We start from the raw sequence: 20187 nt of genomic DNA, 5'->3' as shown, positions 1-20187 counted from the left end.
TCATCTTTTTATTCTTTTACTTTTCTCTAAAAAAGTTCTCTACATCACACATTGTACAAATCATACAGCCAATGATACAAGTAATAAAAAAGTTAAATTAAAAAAATGAATAATTTCTAACTAATTTATACAAGATTGATATGAGAGAACATCTCATAAATGTTATTCAAAGATCATAAATTAATTTATATGAACGCTTCAACAAGATAACAAGAAAATACAGGTCACACCAGCATCACATCAATTTTTTTAGTCAGTTCCTCCTCAAGGCTAGCCTGAAATTATATATATAAAAACATTGTCTTAAACAATAAGAGGGAAAAAAATTTTGTTTCTGATGACTTTTTGATGGAAGAAGACCTGAAATTCTACTCTGTAACATGTAAGATATTTGTTACACAACCAATTATACATGACGTTTTGTTAAGATGCCACAAGCAGGCTCTCCAGAAGCATGCAAGAAAATCCTATGATTTAAATAGGAATAAAACAAGGAATGCTGTAGAGACAGGATGTGGCTTAAGGAATAACTGACACTATACTGCTGTAAGTTTGAACCCCACATGAGGTATCTTTCCAGTAAAACTTCAATCATTGTTTGTACTATGTGTTGCTTGCCATTTGCTGCAAATTATTATTGTTGGTTAACATATGATTAATGGCATATTCATTAAAAAATATTCAAGCAATAAATCTCTTCTAATAAACTTTTTTTTTTTAATGCAGGTTCTTTACACAAAAATCCAAACTTGCAAAGGAATCTGTCAAATAATTTGTAGACTGATTTTTTTTTTGGAGATTTTGTATGTACATTCAGTATCACTTGAGAAGAACACAGGCTAAAATACTCACAACTTTATCTTTAATTTCATCCAGTCTCATATGTGCTTGTATTGCATCCTAAAAGTAAATAATAAAATTTATAAAATCAAGAAAAAAAGACATTATGCAACCATGAAAGTTATATTGTCTTATCCAAATAAAAAATATTTCCACACTGTGAAAAACAAGAAATAGCCTGTTATGAACTTTAAAAGAGACAAAAAAGGCAAGCGTTATATGAAGAAATGAAAAAATAAAGAAATGATACTATGAAATTCAGGACTGTAATACAATATTGTACTGCCAGCCCATTTTCATTTATCAGTTTGTTTAATGACCTGGATATCACAACAATATAAATCTTGCGTCAATATTCATACATATACAGTTTAACTTGAGCCAACGGTCACTTCTGAGAAGTGGTCACTTGCAAACAACAGTCATGTTGATTTCCCCCTATGAATATTCCTTTATAAAAGGCCGCGAATAGTAGTTACTTGTTGACAGCAGCAAATAGAATAGGCTTTCCTGTGGCCATATTTCAGAAGTGTTAAGGTAAATCTGGAAATTATGATTAAAATTTTTTTTCATATCTGTGAGAGATGAAAATGAAAACTTACTGGTGGTAAACCATGATAACTGTCTAACTTTTTCTTCATGGGAATTATTTCTTGTTTTAATTTTTCTAAATCCTGAAAAAAAATATATATATAATCCTAGGTAAAGTGATTAAGTCATAAACTAAAAACATAAATTATTTTTCTAAAATCACAGTAAGTGTTTACCTGGTTACATTTAGGCAATGTTTGAAATAACTTGGATTTAATTAAGGATATCTATTTTCTCTCACACAAATCAAAGCTTGGCTCTGTGTTCACTAAGATTTAAGATCATAATCTTATTTTCAACTTGATTAAAGTTTACATAATTTTACATGAAAATTAATCCTTGTTTTAAATGATTTTAATCTGATTATTTTTGTATGTTTATTGTTATTTTCCAAAAAAAATAGAGTTGTTTCTGTGCAATTCAGCAATTTTTACATTTTGTTATGTGCCATTTAATTCTAGCATAATACGATCAATTTTAGTTTCATAAAGCATTGAAAAATATGATTATTCGTTAGTGAACACTTATTCTAATGACTAAACTTTTTTGAAATAGATCTTGATTTTGGTGATCTGTGTTACACATATAGCATGGTATGTAGTTCTGTGCAGTAATATTATCATGTAGGCTGTAGCTCTGCGTGATAACTGATTAATAACAAACATCTGAACATCTATATTATAGCACAGAGCACCTCAAAATCAAGATCTACTTTCATTCTAAAATATCATGGACAAAAAGATATGTTTTTGCCTCTGAGAAGAATAACAAATTTTGAAAACATTGTTAACATTGTATTTTTGTGTTCATTTTATTTCTTTTTTTTATGTTTTTTCAAGCAAAATACAGATTATAGAAATAAAAGTGAAATTTAACTGTTTTGCAACATTGAAAAAGCGTTTTTTGCATGTGCTGTTTGGCACTGCTTTGTGAAGTCACATAAACAACACTTCAAACGTCTGTACAGTGTTAATGACTAAATTGTTGTTCGGTTTTATTTTCTTCGACCATTTTCTATCATAGATAGTTTTCAGAGCAAAATTCATTAAAGTTGTTTTCAAACAAAATGTGTCAGTTTGCAACTATGGAGGAAATAAGAACGGCAAATAATAGAATAAAACACGTTTCCGGCCTCCTTTGTTTATACAGAAAAATTTCCGATAATGTTAGAATATAAAATATTTTTCAATTTTTACCATGCTGAAGAAAAGTTGTGATCACAATTTACTTTTAACAATGGTATGTCTATATAAGTTCAGTTCAAATCCCATTTGTTCATATATATAAATTACGTTACAGTGACATTTTTCAAATGGCACATCACGACAACTAGCAAATGTAAGGTTTATACATGTCCTCGTGAGTCTACCAATATGTGACACGACGTCAGAAAAAAGCTAAAAAGTCTCCACATAAGCTGGAGGATCAATGTGCCTTAAAACTTTACAAAACAATTAAATGGACAAATGGACATTATCACATAATAATAAACACATTATCTTACCTCAGATCTTTGCACTAAATTTCCATGAAAAATATTTGAATCTGCTCCACTGTTCTTTAACACACTCTACAATAAGACAAGTAATAAAGTATTATATGTTTTACACAACCCTACCCTAAACATGCCTGTAAATAATACCAAACTTGGAACAGATCATTCTTAGGAACTTAATATACAAAGTTTACAAGTTGATATATGTTTATGTTATTACATCTTTATAATAATATTCACACAAAACAGAACAGAAAAACAACATTTAATCATTATCAATGCTAAGTAAAATACTTATATTTCTAGTTTTCAGCCACACATGGCTAACGATAATGTATTTAAAATATTTTTTTGTTTTGTTTTTCTTTTATTTTAAATATGTGAGGCTGAGTTATTCCTGTAAAGATCATTTAATAATAAGTATAAGAAACAAAAGTAAAATAACATCTGATCATGAAATAAAAGTTACATGTCACACAAGGCAGTTTCAAATTATTTTCTGTGTAAAGGAAAGGAGGAATTAACAAACATCTTATTTTCTTTATCAAAAAATAACAACTAAATAACTTTGTTAAACTGCCAAAACATACAAGAATAGAAGAGAAGAGAGATAAAGAGAAACCTCAAGTTTTAAAACTTGTGACTTATATTCTTTAGCTTTTGTTCTGATAAATTGTGTATCTCGTGCATGTTTCTCCAGCTCTGGTTGCTCTTCTAAGTTCTTCCTCTCTAACTCTTCTAGTGCTCTGAAACAATTAATTAATCCATATAGTAAACTAGAACTATCGCAGTAAATAAAATGCTGTCTGCAATTTTTGACACCAAGATGAAGCAATAAATCGACAGTAAATAAAACAAAATACCTGCTACAATATTCCAACCGACCATGTTCATTTCCATAATGCTTTCTCAAATATGTTTAATCAAAATGGCACTTTTAAGTAATGCAGTAAGCAAATATTTTTCAAATAAAAATTGACAGAACAAGTACTTATTGGAAATATAATGGCATTAACTTATAACATCCGGGTTAATCTACAGTTATTATTATTGAATTTCTAAGATTTATGATATCAAAATCATATCTGTCCATTTAAATCTGTATGATTATAAGTAACAGAAATTTCATGCATTTTTTTAAAATTTAATTTCTCATGCAATAAGCAAAAAAACGGAATAAATTTGACAATACATCTATATACATGAATCTTATAATAATTTATGGATGAAAGCATTTTACATGTTTATAGAAAATCAACTTACTTTTTCAAAGCACTGTATTTAAGGACAGCAGTTTTAGTTTTTCTTATGAGATTGTTGAGTATTTTTTGTTGTGCTCGACGAGATTCTTCAGTTTTTCTGATCTCATCTTCGAGATGTTGTAGAGCTAGCAGGAAGCTAAAACATATACAAGTAAAACATTAACTGGACTTTACTATGTTGATATTAAAGTTAAAGAACTGAAAGTGATCAATTTTTGCCACCAGTATAGAACAAGGCAAGTTCGCAGATTCACATAGTCTGACATACAAACTTAATGTCTCCAGGGATTTTTTTTGCATAGTTTATAGCCGATATTCAGTCATATTCCCAATTGAAAATAGTATAATAAAATTATTTATTTCCTAATCCACAGGAAAAAATTCCCAATTGAAAGATACAAAATAAAAATATTGAATAACAAATTCTAAAATCTCTGTAAACAAGGGCTTCTTCACTGTTATGGTGCTTAAATGTTTGAAGATGCCATCCTAGACAGTAAATCTTTGAATTTGTCTAATCACTGCAAAATTTAAGTCATTTGTGTTTTCCCAATTTTTAACACAAGAGGGCCATGATGTCCCTGAGTCGCTCACCAGAAACAACTGCTTTTCAGTGTTGGAATGTCAATATATTCTCATATTAAACTTGAGCATAGAATATGTTTAAACTATAATTTGAAGAAATGCCATGACCTGGGGCATTTTAGCTTTAGCTTAAACGGGGCTAATCAAATTAATATGAGTAAACTTGATAAAAGACTACCTCAGAATGCTACAAAGTTTGGTGATCATCTATCAATTATTTCAGTAGGAAATGATGTTTGAAGGTTTTTTCTATTTTTAGCTTTAGTGGCCCCTAAAAGGGGGCTAATCAAATTAATGTGAGCAAACTTGATAAAAGATTACCCAATAATGCTACAGACAAAATTTGGTGATCATCCATCTATTAGATCTGTAGAAATAGACATTTAAAGGTATTTCTATTTTTAGCTTTTGTAACCCCCTAAAGGGGCCAATCAAAATAATATAAGCAAACTTGATAAAAGACTACCCAAGAATTCTATGGACAAAGTTCGGTGATCATCCATCAATTAGTTCTCTAGAAATAGACATTTAACTGTATTTCTATTTTTAGCTTTAGTGGCCCCCAAAAGGGGCCAATCAAATTAATATGAGCAAACTTGATGAAACACTACCTGAGAATGCTGTCAACTAAATTTGGTGATCATCCATCGATTAGTTCTGTAGGAGAAGGTGTTTAAAGGTTTTTCTATTTTTAGCCCTAGAGACCCTTAAAAGGGGCCAATCAAATTAATATGAGCAAACTTGATAAAAGACTACCCAACAATGCTACAGACAAAGTTTGGTATTCATCCATCATTAAGTTCTCTAAAAAGACATTTAACAGTATTTCTATTTTTAGCTTTTGCAGCCCCTAAAAGGGGCCAATCAAATTAATATGAGCAAACTTGATAAAAAACACTACCCAACAATGCTACAGACAAACTTTGGTTATCATCCATCACTTAGTTCTGTAGGAGAAGATGTTAAAAGGTTTTTCTATTTTGAGCCCTAAAGACCCCTATAAGGGGCCAATCAAATTAATATGAGCAAACTTGATAAAACACTACCCTAGAATGCTACAGACAAAATTTGGTGATCATCCATCCATTAGTTCTGTAGAAGAAGATGTTTAAAGGTTTTTCTATTTTTAGCTCTGCTGACCCCTTAAAGGGGCCAATTGAAATTACATGAGCAAATTCAAGTGTGACTGTCACAAGGATGCTACAGACCAAATTTGAAGTAAATCTGCCCAGTAGTTTCAGAGAAGAAGACGATTGTTGACGCATGACGACGGAGCATCCCCCTTTGATACTAATAGCTCACCCTGAGCCTTCGGCTCTGGTGAGCTAAAAAAAATCGCTGAAATTCCCAATTCCATAGATATGGGTCATGTTCCCAAAATCCTGAGAGAAAAAAAAACCTGGTCTCAATATTCACAATGATAATGGACAGTGCAAAAGTTTGACAAGTCTATTTCAGAAATTCAGTATGTAATGGGTAATGTCAATAAACATTTATCTCATACATTACACAATCTCAAGATCAGAACAAACAATTACATTCCAAGCTAAATCAAAGTTTTCCCTGATCAAAAATGTTCTACTATCTTAAGAATCAAAGTTTAATTTGTTGTTTATCAATGTTAAGAAAGGTTTACAGTGTCTTTTCTAGGATTAAAAAAAACAGGGGATTTTTATCCAAAAGTGAGAATTTATTACATTTGTTGATCTTTTTTCTTCTTTGTCAATGTAAAATTTTCCCCCTTCCTCTCAAAAAATAGGGGTGAATTCTCAAAAATAGGGGTGAATCCCCCCATAACTCCTCCTAGAATAGACACTGGTTTATGACCCTTCTGACCAACATTCAAAAACCTGTGCCATCTGGTGCATAGTCTGCACTGTCTGCTGTGGTACTTTTTTTGAAAATTTCTCTAAAAATGATAAATGGATTAATCCAGATAGAAAGATGGACTAGTCCATTTAAGATATTAACTTATTAAACATGGTAAAGATTTAACATAGTTATGCTGGATTATTTCACAAGGTCTTTATAATATACTTAAATTAATCACACTGAAGTCTTCTTCTGAGATTTTATCAACAATGATGTCATTTACGAGAAAATATTTATTGTGGGTAAATGTAGCTTTTCTTTTCTCCACTTAAACAATAACAATGACAGTATATACTGACCTTGTGTCTGAAGCATCTTTAGTGTGTAGAGATAGAGCAAGATTTGCTAGGGTACGTAAACTCATAAGACCTGACTGCGACAGGCTAGCTGTTGTCAGGTTTATATTTTGTAGTATCGTCTCAATACGTCTACCTTAAAGTGAAATAATAAATACATAGAAAATAACCATTCCAACTCATCATAAATATTTCTCTCATTTTAACACTGGAATACAGGCCATTTATTAATCTTTTTTTGGAAAATCTATTATACAGCGCCTACTTTTGAATCTGAAAGTCATAGTTAAACTTGTTTCTAAACCATGCCAAAAACAGACAAGAGGGCCATGATGGCCCTGAGGTCGCTCACCTGTATATATCACCAATTTTGACCCCAGGGCTTTTATTTGAACAAACTTGGTAGACACCTATTAGAACATGTTTGATGCTAAATATCTTAACCATAGCTCTTTGAGTTCTTTAAAAGAAGATTTTTTAAGTTTTTACTATATGCATATATAGGGAAAATCAATGACCCCCCGGGGCGGGGTCAATTTTGACCCAAGGGCTTTTATTTGAATAAACTTGGTAGACACTTATTAGAACATGTTTAATGCTAAATATCTTAGCTCTAACTCTTTTGGTTCTTTAAAAGAAGATTTTTTAAGTTTTTACTATATGCATATAGGGAAAATCAATGACCCCCTGGGGCGGGGCCAATTTTGACCCCAGGGCTTTTCTTTGAACAAACTTAGTAGACACCTATTAGAACATGTTTGATGCTCAATATCTTAGCCATAGCTCTTTGAGTTCTTTAAAAGAAGATTTTTTAAGTTTTTACTATATACATATAGGGAAAATCAATGACCCCACGGGGCGGGGCCAATTTTGACCCCAGGGCTTTTATTTGAACAAACTTGGTAGACACTCACTAGAAGATGTTTCATGCCAAATATCTAAGCTCTAGCTCTTATGGTTTTTTTAAAGAAGATATTTAAAGTTTTTTCTTTCGGTTGCCATGGCAACCAGAGTTCTGCATGGAATTAAATTCTTTGAACAATTTTTAAAGGTGACCACCAAAGGAACATTCCTGTGAAGTTTGGATGAAATTGGCCTTGTGGTTTATGAGGAGATGTCATTTAAAGTAAAAGTTTACGGACGACGGACGAAAAGCGATCACAAAAGCTCACCCTGTCACTTTGTGACAGGTGAGCTAAAAACTGGAGTGGTGGGGTTTTGTCCACTCTGTAAAATTTAGTGGTGGTGTTTTGACCACTCTATAAAATTTAGTGGTGGGGTTTTGTCCACTCTACAAAATTCAATCGTTTCTATTTTAATTGCCGTAGTGGTATTTGAAAGTAAACAGTAAAGAACAACTTTCATTTGAAAACATCGGTAACCCGGTGTCACGTGAGAACAACACGCGAAATATTTACTATAAGCTGGTTTAGTTATCGCCCTTTCGTATTGTTACACCTTTTGTAACTCTCTTGTATACGTCAACGGGTAGTCCAAATAATTAGCCATGAAAAAAGTTATTTAACATGCTATATTTATCAGAGTAAAATGTAAAATATCAGATTAATGATGGAAAAAACATGAAATAGGTTTCGTTAGAGATCTTCTAATTAGAACTAGTCACGGGTCAAAATTTTGTCATGGAATTAAGAGCAATTCATGAGTCGAAGTCCCGATGTGTCGAAGTTTTTACGCAAGTCCCTTCATATTCGACTTACCGATGTTCTACTGTATATGACATAATTAGTGAATATGTCAATTACTTACATCTTCAATCTAGATGGGAAGAACTCGTGTGTCAATATTTTAAGCATAGTTCCTAGACTGTGCGTGGTTTTTCTGTTGAGGAACTTGGACTTAAACACTTTGTGGTGGGATTCTATTCCATTGTTCGTTGCAGCTACTATTTCGACAAGGCCGTTCCTAAAAGCTTTAGACCATCTCTGTGAAAACAATACATAATACCAGTCAAATACATCAATGAATGGTTCTATATAGATTTAAAATAGAGGAGCAGACGTTACTGGTTATTTTCTCGCCAGTTGGGCTACGTTTTTCTTTCCTTTTATAAAATCTACAACATAATTAAATAAATGTTCAGCATCTAAAGTAAAGTTTTATCTTAAAATCAAAAAACAAGAAATGGAAATACTGTGATACTGTTAGCACATTGTATTATTGGTACATAAAATTGCAAATTGGAAGTCATTACATGTATTAGTTTTAATTCCAAAAGAATCTCTCACTATCTATTCCCACCCCTTACCCTAAAAAGTATTTATTTCAACAAAAATGTGCGTTAAATGAAAAAAAAAATTATACCATTTTGTGCGTCAACCAGATGTTGTTCATGTACCTCTGGACCTTGTTCGTCCAAAGTGCAGATTGCTGAAACTCGCAAAGAACTGTATCAAACGTCTCTGGACTGTTTGCTTGGCCTAGTCGCATTAACCATTTCATGGTATCTTTTCCCTGCCCGTGCTATTCTCTTTTGTTTTCGTCCAGCGATCCCATGCTCTATTGCTGTGCACATCGCACAGTAATACAAAGGCATCTGAAATTTAGTTTACAGTTGTTTTGATGACACACATGAAAGATATTTTCCAACACAGAATCATACAATCCAAAATTTAATTAATCAATGTAGGTAAAAACTCTGAAAACAGGACCCTCTGAAAACCGGAATCCTCTGAAAACCGGACGAATTTAAAAGTCCCATATTTTCTCCTTATAAGTTCATTGAAAAAAAATCCTCTAAATACCGGAACCTCTGAATTCCAAAAACCGGACGATTTTTCTACGGCTACTAATGCTAAATATGCATAAAAAAATCATCTGAAAACCGGACAGCAATTTAAAGAGACTCCACTGCGTTTTTTTTACATGACGGGACTGGAAATAATTTTTTTGAGATTATTACTCAATTTGATGTAAATCTATACTAATTACTTATGTGCAAAATTTTAGATCATTAGCTCACTCCGTTTTTCCAAAATAATTATTATTATTGTGAAAAATGACCAAAATTTAAAAACCGTTTAAACGCTTTACACTCAAATCGGACTGAGAATAGCACAGACATATAATTTTCAATGTATTTCTAGTATATTTCTTGACTATATTTCATTTATATTTTTGATTTAAGTGCTCATATTTATCTAATATGTGAAAAATCAAAATTTTATGTATTAATTTTTTAAGGCTTATAAACCTCATTTGAGTTCCTTTAAGTGGCAACTTTCTGTGTATTTAAATGTAGACTGAGATATACCAATAACAAGTGACATGTTCAATTACTAGTTAATGGTTAAGTGCTTTTAATCTATGCAGGTATGAAAAACACTCGTGAGTGTGTGTTAATTTCTTAATATAGGTTTTTCATCATAATTGTGGCTTTTTCTGTATATGTATGCTTTCTCAAAATGTTTTAATTTGATGGGGTTATTGATATAAAATGTTGAATAGAATTGTGAATCTTTTGATAAATGATTCCTGTTTTGCTGAAAAATTTTGATCTTAAAGTTATCTTTATTTGGGCATTAATTTTATGCAAAATATTAATAATACATTCCATTAATGACTTATTTCAAAAGCCAATTATATTCTTATATTTTAGAAAATGTTTGTTTTAATTTCTAATTTTCTAAATTAAATTTATGAATTTGCATGATAAAAAAACTCAGGACATTTATTGAAAAAAGAAATTAAAATATGATTTATACAAAAAGATTAAAAAATAGATACAAAATGATTTGAATAATTAAAGTCAATATTCAAACACACAATATAATTATCAATAAATGTATAAAACCTCTGAAAACGGGATTCCTCTGAAAACCGGACTTTTGGTCATGTTGGTTTTCAGAGTTTTTACATGTATCACTGTTTAAAAGTAATAAACATGTAGGTTATAAAAGTATTCATTTCTATGTTATTCAGTAGTTGAGGAGAAACAGAAACAAAGTTCTGATAGACGGACAAATGGAATATTGTACGGACGAGGCCGAATCAATTCCCCCTCCTAATGGTGGTGGTTTTCAGTAGTTTATACTCTAGGATCCCGCGTTAACACAATGAAGGGTACCAGAGTGCTCTACCAACTGAGGTCAGCGGGCGGGTTTTGATTTCGATGGTTGGGAAAAACAATCATCTAAATATTTTTAGACAGTACTAATTACCTGTAAAAACTGTTTCAACTGCTAATATCTGACTCTCCTGAAAATCAGAAAGAAAGTACTTTGGTTGCCATGTTGGGCAGTTGTCTCTGAAGATCTGAAGTGCCTCTGATATAACTTGAGATGTCTCATTCTCACAGATGAAGGTACCAACAATCTGGTATCCCACATTTGTCCGAACAGCCACAAAAAAGGGGCAAGTCGTACAAGGTCGTCTTGTATGGTGCATCAATGAAACACATTTTTCCATATCTCATTAAGAGCTGTTTTTGTCCTGCAGACTGGTAAACCAGCAAGAACCGATCACCATACTGAAATGCATACAACATGTACGTATTCAAGACGTTAAATAATTTGATTTAGGACTTTGGTTAATGGGTAATGTAAATAATATGTAATATAAACTACAAAATAGGTTGTGAAAATTTGTCTTGAACATCTCTGACTCATACTTGTTCCATGTTTCAAGACATTTGAGTAGTTAGCACCACAAACTTGTATATCAAAATGTTAACTAACTAACTAACTAACTAACTAACTAACTAACTTACTTACTAACTAACTAACTAACTAACTAACTAACTAACTAACTAACTAACTAACTAACTAACTAACTAACTAACTAACTAACTAACTAACTAACTAACTAACTAACAAACAAACAAACTAACTAACTGACTGACTGACTAACAAACAAACAAACTAACTAACTAACTAACTTACTAACTAGCTAGCTAGGTTAGGTAGCTAACTAACTAACTAACTAACTAACTAACTAACTAACTAACTAACTAACTAACTAACTAACTAACTAACTAACTAACTGACTAACAAACAAACAAACTAACTAACTAACTAACTCACTAGCTAGCTAGGTTAGGTAGCTAACTAACTAACTAACTAACTAACTAACTAACTAACTAACTAACTAACTAACTAACTAAATAAATAAGTAAATAAATAAATAAATAAATAAATAACTTTAACTAAAATAGACCAAAATAGACTATATATAGAGTCAAAACATGTTTCGCATATATTGTCTCTTCAGCTGACATAAAAATTAAAAAACAGGACCTAAATGATATGACACCATTCAGTGGTACTACTGTATTCATTCTGTTTGCCAAATTAGTTATTCCATTATGCAGATCCAAATCCATAAAATTGAGAATTATACCTCAGGAACACACCTCTTCAACTGTTGAAGTTTACGAGTATTTCCATTAATAATATTCCCTCCCATAACATAAACTTTGATAAGCTTGTTTTAATAAGTTAATGCCAAGCAGTTGTCATATATGAAGGGAGTAGCGCCCTTACGCCAGTTACCCAACTGTGTTTAAGTTTTCTGTAAGAGCTGTCAGATGTTGCTTTTGCTTAAAATTGCCCTCAAATTGCACCAATTTCAGTCTTGTAATTCAAAATTTTCTTCTCCCTCAAAATTCACTTCTTCAGCTATTTCAATATTGGGCCTTGCGTCTTTGGCTATACCCTGTATATTAGAATACAATAATTGTTAAGACAAACCTGTACAGTTTCACTTGATGTACCATCACTTTGTGCGCTCTTTAAACGAAGGTAAACAAAGTCTCCTTGATTTCGCCATTCGTTAGCCTAGTAGAAATAAATGTAATACAAATGTAAAGAAATGTCATAGCAAAATAACAATGTCTCAATTACCATTTGGGCTGTATGTTTCCAAATGGTAAATGATAAAAGTTTGGGACAGAATGACATACATACTGACAGATAGATCTAGTTCAAATACATATGCATACCCTCAGGGACATGAAAAGCTTTTGTCTTTATGATTGAACATATTTTCTAGCTAAAGCAGAGAATATGCACATTTGTAATTGGTTAAGGGAAAATTATTGGCAATTAAGCATTTCTGAAACATACTACGAATGAAATGATTGTTCTTCTCATTAAAACTACTTACATTAAAATGAGCACATTTATGTTTTTATTAATGGTAATTTAAGCCATAAATGAAGAAATATTATGTTAATAATGTATATTCTAAATAGATAGTTCAAATGTATATCATTAAAGTCTGACTGAAACTGCTTTCATACCAATTTAGAGAAACAGAGCTTTCAAGAAGACGGCGCGACCAAATTTACTAAGCTTTGGAGTCGTGAACAAGAGCTTTGTCAAGTAACGCAACTGTTACAGTTATTGGGATAACTACGTAATAATCATATTAAAATTATCTGGCCTTGTCTATTCAAATGACGTCTTCAAGATGTATAAGAATAATGGTTTTCAAGTCGAAATCTCCAAGGAGTCATAGTTGACAAAAACTTTACTTAATTGGATGCAAATGCGGATGGCGCCAATAAGGCTGTGAAAATTCCTCTTAATTTTCTTAGAAATTGGTCAAACGAAAAAAAAGAGTTTGAACAACCTACCAGTCCAACAAGAGCCGCCTGATCATCACCTTTCCTATGTTGATGGATGCCAGTATAAATATGGTTTCGAATAATCTTGTCAGTAGGAAAAAACCTTTTACTATCTGGATTAGGGGGGAGGTGTACAAATTTCCCGAACCAAACTGTTCAAAACTGTTCTTATGGTGCGGACATCTGTCTGTCCAGCCTCACTCAGCTCCTTAATTTTCTCTGCAAGACGGGGGTCAATGGGCTCCGGTGGCACCTAAATACATGAAAACACCAATAACACAGTAAAAACTAATGTTACTGCAGAATTACCAACAAACACATGCAATCAGTATTTAATAGAGATTAGTTTGTTGCCAAAATAATATGGCAAAACGAGGTTTTAAATTAATTAAATTGTATTACAAGCTTTTCTCAAGATGCGATACTACCCCAAAGTAACAAAAATGTGAGTTTAGTTCATAACAAGAGCACGGCCACGCGAATGCTAATGCTTGCATGTTTTAGCAATTAGATGAGCTCAGCATGCTGACAAGGGTTGGCAGGAAAATATCAAAGTTATTGTAAAATCTGCAAAATTAAGTGCTGGTCATTCAGGGTTACGGGTCATATAACAATAGGTCAGTGTAGAGGGCTTTTTTCAAAGTATGAACAAAATCTATTGACTATTAACAAAATTATTGTAACATTGGCCAAAATTTGATATCATGACCTTGAAGGTCAAGGTTTTTTAGGGGTAAGGGTCTTGCAACTATACAAGAATGTGAAGATATTGACCAAAGGGTTGTTGTGTCCAAATATTAACAAAATCCATTGAATATGAACAAAAATTATTGCAAAATATTAATTATAAATTTGAAGGTCAAGGTCATTTGCGGGTAAGGGTCATCCATCTGTAGGTCACTGTAAAGATGTTGGTCAGTGGGTGGTTGTGTCGTAGTATGATAAAAATCCATAAAGTATTAAAAAAAGTCAATGTAACATTTGCCAAATTTTGATATTATGACGGTGAGTGACCTTAGAGGTCGATGTCATTTAGGGGTCAGACTCACTCAACTATAGGCCAGTGTAAAGGTGTTGCCCAGAGGGTTGTTGTGTTTAGTATTAAGAAAGTTATGGAGAAGGTTAAGGTTTTGGCACTACAACGCAGACGCAGACGACGAGAACGCCCAATCTACGCCATAAGCTCGATTTTTTCCACAAAAAAAAGACGAACTTAAAACCTAATTTGATGCTGAAATTAATTTCATTCTAATTAATTCCTTAACACACATTTGTATATTCTGTAGTTAAAGTAAATATTGAATCTTACTTCATTTGATTTCTTGCAAGTGTGAGTCTCCATTTGTGGGAGGCAAAGGATCACTATCTTCACACTTACAATATCCTCGCCCATTCTTATCCTAGCCAACAAATCCTCTGCGCCATTTTTTCTATCAAAACTTGAAGCATCTTTTGGTAGCTTAATAACACATCAGAATCATTAACATTTATTATCTTTTTTATACATATATTATAAATGTATACTATATTATTCTTGCGGGCATTAAAAGGGTAACTTTTTTAATATGTAGAAAAAATACAAAATAGAATTTGTTTGAAGGGCGTTTCCTAGCACTCCATTCTCCATTCGAGCCAAGTCGAACAAAGCTTGTCCATAATAGAAGTATTCTTTATCGGAAACATGTGAGAGTCTTCAACCTATCGATTACTAAACTTTTCAGTACGTTTCATGCAAGAATTAGCTTGCGTTCATGGATATTTCAAAGTCACATGCGTCGTGTAATTCTTAAGCATTTCAATATTTATGATTTCATGAAAATGTTGCTACATGTATATGTAAGTAAGCATGTTTCCCTGTCATACATTTTTAATTCATTCTTTTTGTTGCCCATAACATCATAAAAAACATTATTGGGTTACTGCTTTGAAAACAATTTTATGTAAAGAAAGATGAAACACATTGTCTAATTTTTAAGTAAAACGAAACATGTTTAAACATGGTAAACCTCGTATGAGGGGAATCGGACGATTTCCCTTAAAATGCATCTCGCAGGGCATTCCAATTTCTTTGAGTCCTGCACAAGAAACTTCCTTCCCCTCTTATAGGAAGTATGGTCACTCTCAGTCTAAAGAAAGAAAATAATTCATTTCATGTGAAATTCATTTAAGGGAAAAATGAACTCAACCTCATACAATTTTATTACATGTACACTTTGACAAAATATTGAATACCGGACTATGCAACCCTGCATTTATATAGGCAATTATATATTTCTACAATGTCTTCACTAAGTGATATTCTAGGGTCTTCTCTTAACACCTTATGATCACTTAAGGTAGTCTGACTGTAATGCTTTTCCGCCAAAAATAATCTAACATCGGCTAATATCATAGCAAATCGGTTATTTCCGGAACGTTATTTATTAAAAATCCTGGGAATTAAATCATTTTCAAACAATTATCCATTATCGATATATTCTAAATTCCGGTTATAAACGGTTAAAAATCATTGAATACCAAAGATTGTAAAAAAAAACCTTCCTGAAATGACTGATTTAATCAAGATATTGGCCGATGTCAGAAATCTTTTGGCGGGAAATCATTGCATTTAGATTACCTTAATATGAAAATCAAAAAGAAGTTATAAGAAAGCAGATGCTTCATGGTAAAATATTGAATTAAGAGTAAAATAGTAAGAATGTATACTTATGTGAGTGTATGTCAAAATAGACAATAAGCACGTGCAACATATATCTTACCGCCAAATTTAACATGTGCTTATTGCCTATATAAAAATTTCTGCTTAATTTTGGAGAAATTTGGCGATAAGATATAGGCATGTGCTTATTGTCAGATACGTAAAAATATGCACTTAATTTTAATAAAAATTTCAATAAGGAGAATATACATATATGGAGTAACTTCGGGTAATTGTGCATGATTGTGCATACCAGTATGTACTTAATAGCGCAATATATTTACTTCAAATCATTGCAAAAGCAATGTACAGGTAACGTTCTTATCAATCAAATATATTCGTGCATGTACTGTACTGGAAATCCTTTTCAGAACTAAAAAAACATGATTGTTACTTTTTATTTATTATATTTGAACATTATGTCCTCAAATTCTTTCATTAGTTGAATGTCATTTTAGTGTCTTATAACAAAAAATTGCAATTATATTCAATGATTGAATATGTTTCTAATTGCACAGTAAAATAAAACAAATAAATGTTTCATGTTCTCCTTTCATTTTTTAAAAAACAAATTGGAGTATGTTGAAAGTATAGTAATGAATATTAATCTTTATCAATTTTTAAGCTGTATTACTTTTTACCTTTGTATGATAATGATGAGTGCAAGTAAAATGTTATTTTGTCTTATCTATTGTAACCATGTTTTTCATATAGATCTTTTAACAAATGTATTATATTACAGAAGTCGGTGTAAAAAGCTCATCAGAGCTTATAATTGTCACAGGGTGAGAACCTGGGACCTTCGAAATACCGTTTCATGGCTGTACCGACTGAGTTATCCGGCCGGCTAGACATTTTTTCCCTACAGTAACTAGTGAACAGGTCTAAATTTTAGAAACCTCTTGATTACATATGGCTAAAGTGATTGCAAATACTAGTGTTACTGAACTTGTTGAACACTTATTAAAGTTGCATCTTGTGTATTTATTTGCCCGAATGGTAGTTCGTCCCAATTTGAGACATTTGAAGGTTAAAAATGTATATGCAAAGACATGCATTTCATAACTAAATTGTACTTTATACATACTAATGCTCCCAAAATTTTTCGTGGATTTATATACGCTGTATCGCGTATTTGTCTCCATTTCATGTCTCCGAAGCGCTTCAGCGGCAGCTAAAAAACTTGAAAATCCTTCCTCCATCTTTGTAAGGGCGATAACTAAGCTATCGTATCCCACATGCTATGATGACCTAGGGTGTGAAAAGACTAGAGCAGAAACGTCCAGGAGCTGAAAGTTCCAGGTACCCGTAACTGACAGAGCGGGATACTTGCAAACAAGACTTTCAGGCCCTTTTTACAATATAATTTAGTGTTGTTTTTTATCTTAATTTTTAAAATGAAAATAACACGTTTTCATATTTCAATGTGATTTCTCCATGTTGGACCTCTAAACATTATATAAAGAAAAAATATTTAAAATAGGTAAAATTATAATACCTTTCACTCCCCTCAAAATGCACAATATCCCAGCAATACTGGTAAGCCGTTCTCAACTGTAAAGGTTTTACAACAGAAAAATGAAATTGAAATGACTTCATAAACAAGTAAGTTTTACTAGTATTTATTTCCTTCATTCACTCATGAACTTTGTTAAACCATATAATGTAAACGCTCAGTGGAACAGGTTGTTCAAAATTCCTTAAAAAGATGAATCACTTGTTATATGTCATGAGGGTTATTTAACTTACTACATTGTAGTTACCAAGTTTCATTCAGATATGCAAACTTTCAATCAGAAATCATTTTTATTTTAGTTGTTACATAATATTTCAAGCATTACAAAGTATTATAGTATTATAAAGGGGTATAATTTAAAGAAAGCTCATGATTTCTTTGACAACTTTTTTTATTTATCAACTTAAAGACAATCTTCATAAACTTACATGTCTCATGGCATCTGTTGATGTCATAAAACTTTCATCTTCCCCATCTTCACCATCCATGTCAGGGTTATAAGGCAGGGGATCTACTGGCCAGTTTATAATGTTTTCCTTGGAAGAAAGAAATAGTATGTGGAAATGACAACATTTTTATTCTATGAAATAAATAGCAAGACATAAAAAAGGACAGTTATATGAGTCATTATCAAAATTCACATTTTTTTTTCTGTTCACTGTTCATAATGAACATATAAAATGTGCATATGTATAAATGCTAATTGAAGCTGATCTATTTAGTAGGATGTAATTGTAACATTTTATCACATTTCTTGTTATTTTATGTACAATTTGTGGTTTCATTTCTGTTTAACTGTCAATAAACTTCAATGTCCAAATCTCAAATGTCTTTAACTTAAGTAAGTAAGTAAGTAAGTAACGACTTTATTTAATGAGGCTTAAACACATTGAGTTTCCCATTCTTCCATGCGGGCCTCAGAATGATATCTTATTATTAAATTTACAATTATTAACAAGCTAAAATTCATAGGTTAAGCATATTTAGTTTATAACTAATGAAACAATGCAAAGGCTAGCTTAATATCTTTTTAATTTCTTAATCTAAAAAATTGAGTTTTATGCTTGTCCCACATATTTACAAAGAAATCTTGCTAAGTATGTACACGGGGACATCTTTAAAATTAAATTTCCTTGTTTTAAAAGTATTTGGCTTTGTTCTCATTCAGGGGTGGTGAACCTCAAATGGATCTCAATTGGTAATAAATATGTGCAGGTAAGGTTAACCAATGCTGCCACTGAGATTGTCATGACAATACCTCTACATTTTATTTTTTCAGAAAAGTGGAGCTAAAGATCAATAAGTGGTGTGTTACCTTGCAAAATCTGCAGAAAAAATTCTGTGGCTCATTTAGAGTATCTAGTCTCAAACACTCCGGATGATACCATTTACGGTAATCTTCACAAAACCAGTATTTCCTGTAAAGTTAATGATACCAAAATTTTCATTTCTAGTTAAATAAACAAACAATATGACATAAAAGAAACACCATAAAAATTTAAGTTATCTGTGATAAACAAGAGCGATTATACTGTTTTGCCTTATACATGTATAGCTAATTCCATGTTACAGCTATTGTGTAGCAGGAAACACAAAAATCTTTAACAGGCCAAATAATGTTTTTTATTCAAGATGTTAAACATGAAACATTCAAACAATTTCTTTAAAAGGAAATCTAAAAAGTCCACCACAGCTCCTGGAGTAAAAGGTTAAATTGAAACATTCTGAAAAATTGCTTTTAGAACCCTTTTCAATCTAAATTTTGTTGTTGTAGTTCAGAAAATTCAGTTAAACAGTCATAACTTTCTTGTTCTTTAATTCTTTACGTGTCTGTATCCATTTTCTTAGTTAGAACATTACCCATGTAATAGAAATAATTTCAATTCAAAATTAAAATAAAAGGTTTTTTTTTCTTTTCTTATGTGTGTTTAAGGAAAAAATAAATCTATCAAATCTTTCAGCCCTTTGATATAGTCTTTTTGTTTTAATTCCAAAAACATGAAAGCACAAAACATGCAAAATTATTTCTTGGGGAGCTTCCTGATTCTAATAAATATATTTTTCATCAATTAATCTAAGACAAATTTATATTTGTGTGAATATTTCCCTTGCTCTTTGTGCTCTTGTTCAGTAATTACATGTCCCTGATTGCCATACAAAGGAAAAATAGGTAAACAGGTCAGGGTGTAAAAATGTATACCTGTGGACATTCAGCTTATTACATACACAGTATCTGGCCCTTGGTTTTTTCGTCAAATTTGGGTATAAAAATGATGATCAGCTAATCTAATAATTGAAAAAAAAACAAATAAAATAATTACACTTGTTACTAGATATATTAACAAAATTGCCTATGATTTCAACTGATTATGAGTGTCAAGTGACCTATAAGAAGTTTGCTGCCCGGGGCCAAGAACTAGTTATCAGCCAGCAGAACATGTGCACGTGC

At 31.7% G+C, this 20187-nt stretch overlaps 1 protein-coding gene across 2 annotated transcripts; it reads right to left on the bottom strand.

Moving 5' to 3' along the window:
• LOC132736618 (HAUS augmin-like complex subunit 1) lies at positions 1-15676 on the bottom strand. Of its 2 annotated transcripts, XM_060723782.1 has the most exons (13): positions 15531-15676; positions 14834-14983; positions 13534-13777; positions 12647-12733; positions 11120-11427; positions 9264-9495; positions 8709-8884; positions 4190-4324; positions 3549-3672; positions 2936-3001; positions 1443-1514; positions 853-900; positions 1-275 (listed from the first exon to the last, which is right to left on the bottom strand). In XM_060723782.1, the coding sequence occupies exons 6-13, from the start codon at positions 9399-9401 to the stop codon at positions 225-227; spliced, it is 810 nt and encodes a 269-aa protein (XP_060579765.1). In that variant the 5' UTR covers positions 9402-9495; positions 11120-11427; positions 12647-12733; positions 13534-13777; positions 14834-14983; positions 15531-15676; the 3' UTR covers positions 1-224. The 2 variants fall into 2 exon arrangements, with proteins under 2 accessions (XP_060579765.1, XP_060579773.1); XM_060723790.1 differs by lacking the exons at positions 9264-9495; positions 11120-11427; positions 12647-12733; ... (1 more) ...; positions 14834-14983; positions 15531-15676 and adding an exon at positions 6945-7077 and having other exon boundaries at positions 8709-8846.
• Between the last annotated feature and the right edge of the window lie 4511 nt (positions 15677-20187).

The sequence above is a fragment of the Ruditapes philippinarum genome, unplaced genomic scaffold, assembly GCF_026571515.1.
Source record: "Ruditapes philippinarum isolate M1 unplaced genomic scaffold, ASM2657151v2 ctg2840_1_1_1_1, whole genome shotgun sequence".
In the NCBI taxonomy this organism is placed as follows: domain Eukaryota; kingdom Metazoa; phylum Mollusca; class Bivalvia; order Venerida; family Veneridae; genus Ruditapes; species Ruditapes philippinarum.
Note: the sequence above shows the minus strand (reverse complement) of the source record. Positions and strands in the feature narration are given on the sequence as shown.

Coding starts and splice junctions, on each gene's coding strand:
- LOC132736618 (XM_060723782.1), bottom strand. CDS start 9,401: ATGAAATGGTTAATGCGACTAGGCCAAGCAAACAGTCCAGAGACGTTT. Junction 4,325..8,708: donor TTCCCATCTAGATTGAAGAT/GTAAGTAATTGA, acceptor TATATGTTTTAG/CTTCCTGCTAGCTCTACAAC. Junction 3,002..3,548: donor CACAAGTTTTAAAACTTGAG/GTTTCTCTTTAT, acceptor GTCTTATTGTAG/AGTGTGTTAAAGAACAGTGG.